Source organism: Musca vetustissima, unplaced genomic scaffold, assembly GCF_032173495.1.
Source record: "Musca vetustissima isolate MV318-11 ecotype Yass unplaced genomic scaffold, APGP_CSIRO_Mvet_v1 utg16637, whole genome shotgun sequence".
In the NCBI taxonomy this organism is placed as follows: domain Eukaryota; kingdom Metazoa; phylum Arthropoda; class Insecta; order Diptera; family Muscidae; genus Musca; species Musca vetustissima.
In genome coordinates this window covers 105,539-117,936 of record NW_026881695.1, presented here as the reverse complement: position 1 = coordinate 117,936, position 12,398 = coordinate 105,539, and the positions used below count along the sequence as shown (strand labels likewise).

The 12,398-nt window shown below is 32.3% G+C and overlaps 1 protein-coding gene across 36 annotated transcripts in view; it reads right to left on the bottom strand.

The window, feature by feature from the left end:
* LOC133327669 (sodium channel protein para) overlaps positions 1-12,398 on the bottom strand; it is a 140,463-nt gene that overhangs the window by 79,662 nt on the left and 48,403 nt on the right. For 15 of the 36 annotated variants that reach the window (XM_061536220.1, XM_061536194.1, XM_061536193.1 and 12 more), the window contains 5 exons: positions 12,076-12,167; positions 11,686-11,962; positions 9,894-10,203; positions 8,706-9,011; positions 261-323 (listed from right to left, as the gene is read on the bottom strand). In XM_061536220.1, the coding sequence (XP_061392204.1) occupies positions 261-323; positions 8,706-9,011; positions 9,894-10,203; positions 11,686-11,962; positions 12,076-12,167 (1,048 nt within the window). The remainder of the gene's footprint in view (positions 1-260; positions 324-8,705; positions 9,012-9,893; positions 10,204-11,685; positions 11,963-12,075; positions 12,168-12,398) is intronic. The other 21 variants (XM_061536223.1, XM_061536206.1, XM_061536210.1 and 18 more) reach the window with 2 other exon arrangements.

The following is a 12,398-nucleotide window of genomic DNA, read 5'->3' as shown; positions in this document are numbered from 1 at the left end:
ACGTATGTGGTGTAATGATGACTGACACCCTATGTGTGTTGGTTTTTTTTTACAAAAAAATACAAAATATTACAGAGAGCAAAATCAAGTAGAAGAGCAGCAAAGTGTAGACGATTATGTGGTGGGTCGGGGGTGCAAATTTTTACACATCTTTACTACCACACAACATATTACGTTTTCAAAATTTATTTATTTTTTGCTGAATGTCATTTCATCATATTATTGTTGTTGTTGTTTTCGTTCAATATCTTCATTCTTACCTTGTGTGAACTACGTGATCCCCGGCGTAGATTAAATGGTGAACCAGGTAAGGATAAGGAAGTCTAAGAATTTTTTTTGTAGTTGTTGTTGTTGTTATATTTTTGCAAATGTATTACAAAAACAAGATCATATATAGAACAAGAAGAAAAAATAAATAAAACAACAAGAAAAATAGAAAATCAAAAGGTCAAATCAAGGTTGTAAATATTTTTTTGTTGTTGTTGCAAAAATTATTTTTTATTTTTTTTTGAATTTTTAATTGCAGTTTCTAATTTTGTTTTTTTGGTACTTAAAACTATTTCTATAAAAAAACGGAAAAAGTAGTAGTAGTTATGTGTCAGGTTAGTGAGGGTATTCCGTGGTGGTTGGTATTAGTGATTTGGTGGTTGGTTGGAGGGGGGTTAAATTTTTAAAGTGTACCAAAACGTTAGGGGAAAATTTGGAAAATGTAAATCAATTCAAAACATTTTTTTCTTTCGGTTGAGTGTGAATCAATCAATCAAACACAGGTGAGTTCAAATACAATCAAAGGGGGAAATGAGTGTATGAGAGACAGACGGAAAGAGACAGAGAGTTGTTAGAAAGAGCGAGAGAGAGATTTTAATGATGTGGGGTTTAGGAAACAATGTTTTGAAGTTTTACACTTAACGTAACAAATTAACGAACGAGGTGGTGATTTGCGAGGGTGGATTTGCGGATTTCTCGCTTTTGTTCTTGGGTTTCAAAACTAGGGGAATTTTTTTTTCTTTAATTTCTCAAACTATATACTACATTTATAAAAAGTTTTTTTTTATTACTTCTACGTTACAAAAAAAATCTCATTTAAATTCTACATAAAAAAATTAACATTTTCATTTAAATTAAAAATTTATTTATTTAAAATTTCAGTTTTATGAAATCCTTAATGATTTTTTAATGGCAGGAATTTTAGCATTTACTTTTTTACTTTTTAGAACATTTTACAGGATTATTATTTTCATTTGTTTTCTTCAAATTTTAAGGCATACTTTTAAAAGTTTTACAGCTAACATTAAAAAATTAAATTATAAAAGAAATTAAGAAGTTTTGTGATTTTTTACACATTGATATTACTGAATTTACCATTACGTTTTTTTTTCACTAAATTGTTTCCACTAAAAAAAAATTCAAAAAATTATTAGCTAAAATGTGTTTAAAAGTTTTCAATACAATGAGGAGAAGGAGGAGGGGAAATTTTACTGGAGAAAGAGAGAGAGAGAAAATAAAGAAATGTCAAAGAGAATATCACTCTAAATACTACTTGTCAACAAAATCCATTCAATTTCCATTAAAATTGAAAATATATATATTTGGAACAAGTGGAATTGGAACACCAAAAATTGAGTACACTTTATAATTTCACATGAAAGTTGGAAGAGAATTCCTTCCCCATTCCAAAAATACCTCAAACATCATGACAGTCCATCATTTGCCCCTAATAACGGCAATAACTTTTGGAACGAATGGAAATGAAACCAGGAAAATGTACACATATCAATATTTTTATAGTATATTTCAGAAAAAAAGAGTTTTCTAATGAAAATATAACCCAAATTTCTGTAATATTCATTATTATTTGTTAAAAAACGAAAATTATTAATGGAACGAGTGGAACTGAAACACCCAAAATTGATCATATGTATAAACTCTACATAGATTTGGAAAGAAAATTTCTTTCCCATTTGAAAAATACCTCAAACTTCATGATAGCACTTCATTTGCCCCTAAAAATGCAAGAAACTTGTGGAACGAATGGAAATGAAATCGGGAAAATGTACACATAGCAATATTTTTAAGGTATATCTCAGAAACACTAATTTTCTTATGACAAATATAACCCTATGTTTTGTAATATCCATTATTATTTGTGAAAAAGTATAAAAAATTAAAGGAACGAGCGGAATTGAAACACCAAATTTTACAGATTCATAAAAACTCGACATGAATTTGGAAAGAGAATTTATTCCCCATTCCAAAAATACCTCAAACTTCATGATAGCTCACCATTTGTGTTTAAAAACGTCAAAAACTTGTGGAACGAATGGAAATGAAATCATGAAAATGCACTTCCATCAATATTTTTAGGGCATATCTCAGAAAACATAATTTTCTGATGACTAATATAACCAAAACTACTGTATTATTCATTATTATTTGTGAAAAAGTATAAAAAATTAAAGGAACGAGTGGAATTGAAACACCAAATTTTACAGATTCATAAAAACTCGACATGAATTTGGAAAGAGAATTCCTTTCCCATTCCAAAAATACCTCAAATTTCTATATAGCACGTCATTTGCCTCTATGAACGACAATAATTTATGGAAATCATGAAAATTGACGCATAGCAAAATTTTGAAGACATTTATAAGAAAAAAGAGCTTTATATGGCAATTGTAACTCAATTTTTTATTATATCCGTTATCATTTGGGCAAAAAGTAAAAATTATTAATGGAACGAGTGGAATTGAAACACTGAAGTTTAGAATTTAGAATTTTCAAACATCAGCATTTTTAATGCACTGGAAAAGAACGAACTCTGTTGATTAAGAATGTGCTTCAGAATTACCTTTTAATAATTCATATGAGTAGTAGATTCGATCGAAGTGGAGGAACAAGCGGAATTGAGACACTTATTATGGAGAACCACACGAAATTTTACTGTAGTTCGAAAGAAGAGCCTATGGGTAATTAAAAATATACCTCAAACTAGTTAAAATAGTTCCGTATGACCATAAAACCCCCTAATGTTTTAGAGGAACGAGTTGGAATTGAAATGTTTTTAATTTTCACACCTTAAAATTTTTAATGAATTTGAAAAGAAGGAATTTAACGGATAAGAAATATACCTTTAGGTTTGTAGAAATTATTTCATAAGACCCTGCAATTTATAGCATCAAATCATGTGACCCTAAAATTTATAGCATAGGAGAGGAACGGGTGGAATTGAAATGTTTCGAGTTTTCAAAATGCAACATTTTTAAAAAATTTGTAAAGAAAAGGGTTAATCGATCACGAAATATGTCTCAAGATAATGCGAATCATATCATATGACCTTAAAATTTATATACACTGAGAGGAACGGGTGGAATTGAAATGTTTCATGTTTTTAAACCTCAAAAATTTTAACGAATTCTTAAGGAATTTGAAAAAAATAGCTAATTGGACACGAAATATGCTTCATGGCAATGAAAATCAAATCATGTGACTCTTAAATTGGTAAAAAACGAAAGCAACGGTTGGAATTGAAATGGTCCAAATCATTTTAAAACTCAAAATGTTTAACGAATTTGAAAAGAAATGATTTATCGTATACGAAATATGCCTCAAGGCAATGGAAATCAAATCATGTGACCCTATAATTTATAGAATAGGAGAGGAACGGGTGGAATTGAAATGTTTCGTGTTTTCAAACCTCAAAATTTTTAAGGAATTTTGTGTGGATTAAATTTGTAGAAAAGGGTTAATTGGTTCCACATTTCAAAACTGAAAATTTTTAACGAATTTGAAAAGAAATGATTTATCGTACACGAAATATGCCTCAAGGCAATGCAAATCAAAACCCATAAATTTTGTAGAAAATGAGAGGAACGGTTGGAATTGAAATGGTCCAAATCATTTCAAAACTGAAAATTGTTATCGAATTTTAAGGGAAGGGAATTTAAGGGAATTGGAATATGCCGCTGTATAATTTTTAAATATTTCATATGGGTAGTAAATTCAAACGAAGTGGAGGAACGAGCGGAATTGAGACATTTATCATGGGGAACAGCACGAAATTTTACTGTAGTTCGAAGGAGGGGCCTATGGATGACTACAAATATACTTTAGTCTAGTTAAAATACTTTCGTATGACCATGAAAATCCTAACATTTGTTGAACAGGAGAGGAACGGGTGGAATTGAAATGTTCCAAATCATTTCAAAACTCCGAATTTTAAGGGAAAGGACTCTACTGAATGGGAATATGCCTGTGCATAATTTTTAAATAACTCATATGGATAGTAAATTCGATCGAAGTGGAGGAACGAGCGGAATTGAGATATTTATCATCATAGGCAATCAAACGGAATTTTACTGTAGTTCGAAAGAGGGGCCTATGGCGATGGTATTTCAGAACTGAAACTTCTTTATTTTCTCTCCTTTTTTATTGACTTTTTTCAGCTTGGTTTGTGGAATTTTGTTGGGTGACATTTTGTGTTTTGTTTCCATTTTGTTCCTGATGTCTATATAGGGGTGGTGTGGGTGGCAGTTTCAGGTGGTTCTGTAATCAGGCTGAGGTTTTTTGTTCAGGGTGTATACCAATTTTTAATTGGAGTTTTTTTCTTCTTAATGGGTGTTTGGTCTTATATGGAATTTTGTTTGTTGTTGTTGATGTTTTTGGTTTGTATTTGTTTAGAAATATTTGTTGTATAACGACAAAAAAATTAAGAAACCTACCTGGTTTAGAAACGTTGGAGCAAAAAAAAACTAAAGCGATTTGTCATCGAGGGCTCTACAATTTGAAAGGAGCTTGACAACAAATCGATTTAGTTTTCTTAAAAGCTCTTATACAGACAGAGAGAGAGATAGGCGCACAGAGCAAAAGTTGGACAGATAAGGAGCATTTTGAACTACTTAAGGAAAATGAATAATTGAAGCCAATTTTTTTTTTTGTATAAAATAGTAATTAAGTAGATAATTAACAGGCAATATGGTAAAAGGCAAGGCAAAGTTTTTTTTTTGGGATTTTTCATTTTTTGCTTCTCAAGGATAAAAAAAAATTTTAGATTTTTAAAATTTTTTTTTTCGTTTTCAAAAAAGTCTTTTTCTCTTAAAAATTTTTTATTGAAGATATGGTGTACAAAAATTGGACAGATTTCAACGCAGCTTGTGTTGAAGCATTTTTGTAAAAAAAAAAATAATTTTTGTGAGTATTTTTTTCTTTCGGTGTAGCCTTAGCTGCGGCGTGCGGGGTTTTGATTATTATTATAACTTAAATGACATGACAATGGATGTTTGTGTTTTTTTATTTTAAAATATTATTTCAAAACAAAAGCCAAAAAAAAAATTCAATACTGGGAATTTTCCCCAAAAAATCTCCTAGGAAGGATCTGATCCTTGAGGTGTGTTTCTTTTATTTTTCTTGGGTCTTTCGCAGGTGACAGGTCTCAAACATCATTAGCATGCTTTTTTTGCCAAGAACATACACACGCACACACCTATACCCATAAACAAGGCTTTCAACAACAAACAATGGTTTCTCAAAACAGAAATCATATCGGAACTAGTAATGAAAAAAAACCGAACAAAATTGTGCTGTAAGAAAAAAAAAATAAATAAGAGAAACTAAAACTAAGCTGGCCAAGCAATAGTTCAAGAGTTAAGAAACAAATTTCTAACATTTCCAAAACAAATTAAAAATAATAAAAAAAAAAATTCCAAAATATATTGAAATTCATACTCATCATCCAATCAATATTAACACAGACACCACAAAACAAATGAAGCAAACATTCATTAATCAAACAGCATGCTTTTCGTAGAGAGAGAGAGAGAGAGGGAGGGAGAGAGAGCGAATGTTTTTCTTTTCTGGTGGCACAAAAGGATGTGTTTTTTGGGGAGGGTAAAACGTTTGTAATTTAATACAAAATTAAATATAAAAAAGAAAATGGAATTTGTTTTCCTTCTTTTTCTAGAAGTTAAGGAAAAATTTGGGAAAAACTAAAATTGGAGACCTCTCCAAGGAGTTCCCATAAATTTTTAGTGAAAAAAGGGAGGAAACTTGTTGAGATATCATAAAAATTGTCCACTAAATGGTCGTATACCCTTTAAAATTCACAAAAAGTCGTTTTACTAAATTTATGAAAACTCTTATACTGTTATAAAAAGTCTTATACTCTCAGAAAATTGTGCTGCATTGCTTTAAAAATATTTAGGTACTCAATAAATAACTTAAAAACTTCCTAAAAATTATTTTTGGAGCTTTCGGCTCCTCTTATACTCTCATAAAAAGTCTTATACTCCCATAGATATCATAAAAATGTTCACTAAATGGTCGCATACCCTTTAAAAATCACAAAAAGTCGTTTTACAAAATTTTTGAAAACTCTTATACTGTTATAAAAAGTCTTATACTCTCAGAAAATTGTGCTGCATTGCTTTGCAAATTTTTATGTATTCAATAAATAACTTAAAAAATTCCTAAAAATTATTTTTGGAGCTTTCGGTTCCTCTTATACATTCCTATAAAGTCTTATACTTCCATAAAATTGTCCGGTGCAACGTTAAAAATATTTATTTACTCCACTAATGTCTTTAGAATTCCAAATAAATTATTTTCGAATAGTTCAGTTCGTCTCATACTCATACAAATACACTTATACTGACTAAAAACTGTCACATACTGAGGAAATTTGTTTAGATATCATAAAAATTGTCCACTAAATGGTCGCATACCCTTTAAAAATCACAAAAAGTTGTTTTACTTAATTTTTGAAAACTCTTATACTGTTATAAAAAGTCTTATACTCTCAGAAAACTGACCTGTATGGCTTTAAAAATATTGAAAAAAATAATAAATGTATTTAAAACTTCCTATAAATTATTTTTCGAAACTACAGCTCCACTTATACTTTCATAAAGAGTCTTATACTCCCATAAAATTGTCCTGTAAAATTTTAAAAATATTTTTATACTCAATATATACCTGTAAAACTCAAAATAAATTATTTTCGATAAGATTAGTTCCTTTTATACTCATACAAATACACTTATACTGTCCAAAAACTGTCTTATACTGGTATAAAGGGGGTCTCTAACGCATTAAGCGCCAATGGCATGCCATAAAAATTCATTTTGATTTTTTCAGAGTCTTAGAAACTTATACCATCTCTTATACTACCAAAAACACCTCTTATACTGCTTTAAACGAAGTTTAAAACTCACTTAGTTCCCATTGCATGCCTTAAAAATTAATTTTCGATCGTTCAGTTTGTCGTACACTCTTATACAACATCTTATACTACAAAAAATAATATTTTATACTTCCAAAAAAAAACTGTCTTATATTGCTTTAAACGAGATTTAAAAGTCATTCGGTTACTATGACATGCTCTAAAAATACATCTTCGGTCTTTTAGTTCGTCTTATACCCTTATAAAAAGTCTTATACTGCCAAAATATCAAAACTTATACTCTTATACAGAGACTTATACTGTCCAAAAACTGTCTTATACTGTCTCAAAAGCGTTTAAAACTCTTTAAGTTTCTTTTAGATGACCTAACAATTTATTTTCAGTTTCTTTTAGATGACCTAAAAATTTATGTTGGATCGTTTAGTTACGTCTTATACTCTTATACAAAGTCTTATATTGTCTAATAATGGTCTTATTCTAACAGTGTTTCAAACTCATTTAGTGCCAAAGAAATGTCCTAAAAATACTTTTGGGTGCTTTTCGTCTTATACTCTTATACAAAGTCTTATACTATCTAAAAATCATCTTATACTGCTTTAAAGGCGTTTCAAACGCACTCAACGTCAATGACATTTCCTAAAAATTAAATTTGGATCGTTCAGTTCGTCTTATACTCTTATACAAAGTCTTATACAGTCTAAATATGGCCTTATATGGCATAGATGTTATATCAAACTCATTCGGTGTCTATGACATGCCCTAAAACTAGATCTATGGATCTTTCAGTTAATTTCACACTCTTATACAAAGTCTTATACTGCCAACAAACTGTTCTATAATGCTTTAAAGGTGCTTCAAACTCATTGCCCTAAAAATTCATTTTGGATCGGATAGAAAACTTCCACGGTTAAAGCTTTTTTTTGAAATTGACCATTAAAGCTTTCCTTACAAAGCTTTAAGCTTTGGATCACCGCAATTTCCTTATAGACCCCTCTTGAGGGAAGATATTATAGCCATAGGAGGGAATATCGTATTCTAAAACTTTAGAGGGAAAACGTTTCTATAGAAGCTTTTTTAAAGATGTGTCCATTAAAGCTTTTGGATCATTTATGAAAAAAAATAAGAACTAATTCCTAAATCAAGGAAATAAATTTTTAAATTAAGAAAAAAATAAATTAAATTAGAAATTTGGATTGCTCGGAAATTTATCTAAAGTGTTGGAAGAGGGGTGGGGGAGGTGGAATGTTTGGGAAGTAACTGAGTTTTGTTTATGGAGAGTTAAAAATCTGTTTGAAAGTATGTCTGTCTGTAGAGTTAGGAGTATTAGTAGTTGTTGTTTTTGTTGTTGTAGAGAAGTAGTAGTGGTTTGTAACAGCTGTAGTTTGGGAAGTATTGACAGGTATTGTTAGGAGTACTTGTGTTAGTAGTTGTTGTTTTTTTATAGGAGAGTAGAGTTGAGATAGAGAGAGAGATAATGGAGACAAAAAAAAAAAAATTTTGAAAGCACATTAGCCAGCTGCGTTGTACTTACCGTGCTAACTTTACGGACTTTAGTAGCGGGTGCTGTAGTAGGTGCTGGTTGTCTTTGTATAACGCTCACCGACTCCGATTCCACTTCGACGCTGCGTATGGACATTTTCTCTTTGTTGTTGTCATCGTTGCCCTTCTCGCCGCCAACAAACAGTTCATAGCTAATGCAAGAGTATGTGGGACTCTTTGCCATCTCGGGATGCAGAGCTGCCGCAGCGGCATCCGCTGCATCCTGAGCCGCTTGAGCTGCTACATTGGCTCGCTCCTCCAGTTTGGCCGCCTTGGCTGCTGCCGCTTCTTCAGCTTCCTAGAAATTTGTTCAAGTGGGTAAAGTGTTTGAGAGAGAGAAAGAGAGAATAATTTCAAGAGATTCGGGGTTAGTTCAGGGGTTTCGAATGATTAAAAATTAAGACCAATAAGCGTAACGTAAAAAAAACTATGGACAACGACAATAACGTAACGATGTTTTGCACGGTTACAACAATTTCAACTCAGGTCCTGGGTAATGTTTTGTTTTTTTTGTTTTGTTTTTGTATTTTTTTTTTTCAATAAAAAGCCAAAAAAAATATTTTTTTTAAACAGCCATTCCATGGTAAAAATTACGGCGGGTTAATAAACTTCTGCTTGTGTTTTTTGTTGTTGTAAAAATGAACTCAAAATTGTTTTAGTTTTTTTTTGGTTAGTAGAACTTAAGACAAGTATACGAATGTTAATGTTGTTGTAAAGGCTATATATTGAAAAAAATATGGGAAAAAAGAAAAACAGATGTAGAAGAGATCATTCGAGCCATTCGGAACGAATGGCCCTACAATACAACTCAACTCAAAACGAAATATTGAAACGACAATCAATCATTTCCATAACGAACATTTCAAAAAAACACTTAAAACGAGGCCAACCAGGGGGACCTAGGATGTGGTCCGCCCCAGTTCTTCAATACGATCGGTTAGCTTAGGAGCATTTCTACACTACTTATAGAAAAAGTCCCGATTTCGAGTATCTCTTTTTTTTGCTTTCCCCAAATATTATCAATTTGAATTTTGCACAGACCAAACCAAAATTGAAATTGATAATATTTGGCAACCGATAAAGCAGTCGGCCGCAGCAACAGCCGCAACGTTCTGTGATCACAAAACCAAATCGAAAGCCAACTGCAGCTGCGCAGCAGCATGAAAAACCGTCTACTTACTCGTATCGCCTCCTCCTCGGCAGCCTCTTCTTCTTCGGCCTTCTTTTGCAATTCGTCATAAGACATGGCAACAATGGCCAAAATCAAATTCACAAGATAGAATGAACCTAGGAAGATGATGACTATAAAGAACAGCATGTGCCAGGGTCCAGCTGCTTGCAGCACGTGCTGATACAGATCCTCCCAGAAATCTTGCGTCATGAGACGGAACGCCGACAGGAATGCCCAACCGAATGAATCGAAACTGGTGTAATCGTAGTTGGGATTGGGGCCGAAGCCCTGCAGGCAGACATAATCTTCGCCGCATTGTCTGAAAAGAGAGAGAGAGAGAGGGAAAACAGAAAAAAAGAGAGAAGCATTAGAAAATTCGTCGCAGATAAAATAAAAATTCAAAAAAATATTTTCGGAGCCTTCGGGATGTAATTTATTCTCTAGAAGAGCCCCAATGGAGGTCTTCCCTTCACCATAGGACTTCAAAGGCCTTCTGTTCTTAAAAGACCCTCACAGCAGGTTTTATATTCTATGTTTAAGGCCCTCCTCAGAGTTCTGCAAAAGGAAAGGTTATCTTCTATTCGAAAGGAGAGAAATTCTCTTCGTTATAAAAGAGAGATTATCTTCAATGCCATAGAAGATAGCTTCTCTTCTATACGACAAAAGAGAGGTTCTTTTCGATTCGATAGAAGAAAGGTTCTTTTCTTTTGATACGAGAGGCTCCTTTCTTTTGATAAAAGAGAGGGTCGCATCTCTTGGATAGAAGAGAGCTTCTCTTACACACTATTGAAGAGAAGTTCTCTTTTATGCCATCGAAGCGACTTTCTCTTCTTTCGATAGGAGAGAGATTCTCTTCTTTTGATGGAAGATAAGTTCTATTCTATTCGATAGAAGAAAGGATCTCTTCTATTCGATAGGAGAGAGTTCTATTCCTTTTATAGGAAAGAGATTATCTTCTCTTGATAGAAGAGAAGTTCTCTTCTACTTGATAGACGAGAGAATCTCTTCTATTTGAAAGATGAGAGGATCTCTTCTATTCGAAAGAAGAAATGTTATCTTCTATTCCATAAAAGAGATTCTCTCCTTCTACCATAAAAGAGCTCCACCTCTATTCTAAAGAAGATATTTGTATTCTGTAGAATAGCTTCTCTTCTATTTTACAGAAGATTCTATTATATCCTATAGAAGAGATTCTCTTTAATCCTATAGAAGATATTACCTCAATCCTACAGATTCTATTCTATCCTATAGAAGAGATCCTCTTCTATCCTATAGAAGAGATCCTCTTCTATCCTATAGAAGAGATCCTCTTCTATCCTATAGAAGAAGTCGTCTTCTATCCTATAGCAGAGATTCTCTTCTACCGTATAGAAGAGATTATCCTCTATCCTATAGAAGAGATTCTCTTCTATCCTAGTGAAGAAATCCTCATCTACATAAAAAATATTCTCTTCAATCATAAAAAAGAGATTTTATTCTATCCTATGGAACAGATTCTCTTCTGATTTCATGACGAGAAAATTTCTCTCTTTAGAATAGAAAATAATCTCTTATTTCTCTCATTTATCCTATAAAAGATATGCTCTTCTATTTCTTGAAGAGAACCTTTCTTGTAGTCCATAAAAGACAACGCGCCTTCTCTTCATTTCCATAGAAGAGAGTGCATGTTCTCTTTTATCTACAGAATAAGAATATTTTTTCTCTTTCAGTGTCCCGAAGAGAAGACCTCATTCTATAGAGGACCTTTGGAAATATTCTCTGAGAGCTTATGGCTCTTTTTAAGAGCTTTTCTGTTACTTACCCCGCACCGGATACATTCCCGCACACCGGATACGATTCGCCATCGTTCTCCGTAAACCAATTCGAACTGTTGCTATTGTGTAGAAACCAGTTTTCATCGGTCAGATTGCCCCAGCTGCCGTCCAGGGGGAATCGTTTAATGCACTTTTGTGTTAGAACACCCATATAGATTTGTAGGCCCATCAGCGCGAACACCGATAAGGAAAACATTGTCAAAATTATCACATCGCGTAGATTTTTTACAGATTCAATGACAGCACCGACAATGGTTTTTAGACCTGGAGGAGGGGATACAAAAGAGATTTTATTAGTATACAAAATAAGAAAAAGAGAGATAGGAAGAGAGAAATTTTCAAAAGAGAAAATAGTTTTTCTTTGGTGTTTAATTTACCTGGCACAATGGCTACGGTTTTCAGAGCTCGCAGTACCCTAAATGTTCTCAAAGCTGCGAGATTACCTAAATCTATACCCATAGTCACATAACTGTGTTTTGTTTGGATTTGGGGTGCAAGGTTGATTTTAGAGATTTTCAGAGGTGTTATGATGGGGGGGTTGGTTGGTGTAGGATGTTCATATGTATTTTGTTGTTGTTGTTGGATTTTTTTTTGGTTTTTTTTTTTCAAAAGAAAAATAAAAAGAGATTAATTACACACAACAATTTTCAATATCTATTATACAAAAATTATAGTTGTAGATTTTATTTTATACAAGAGA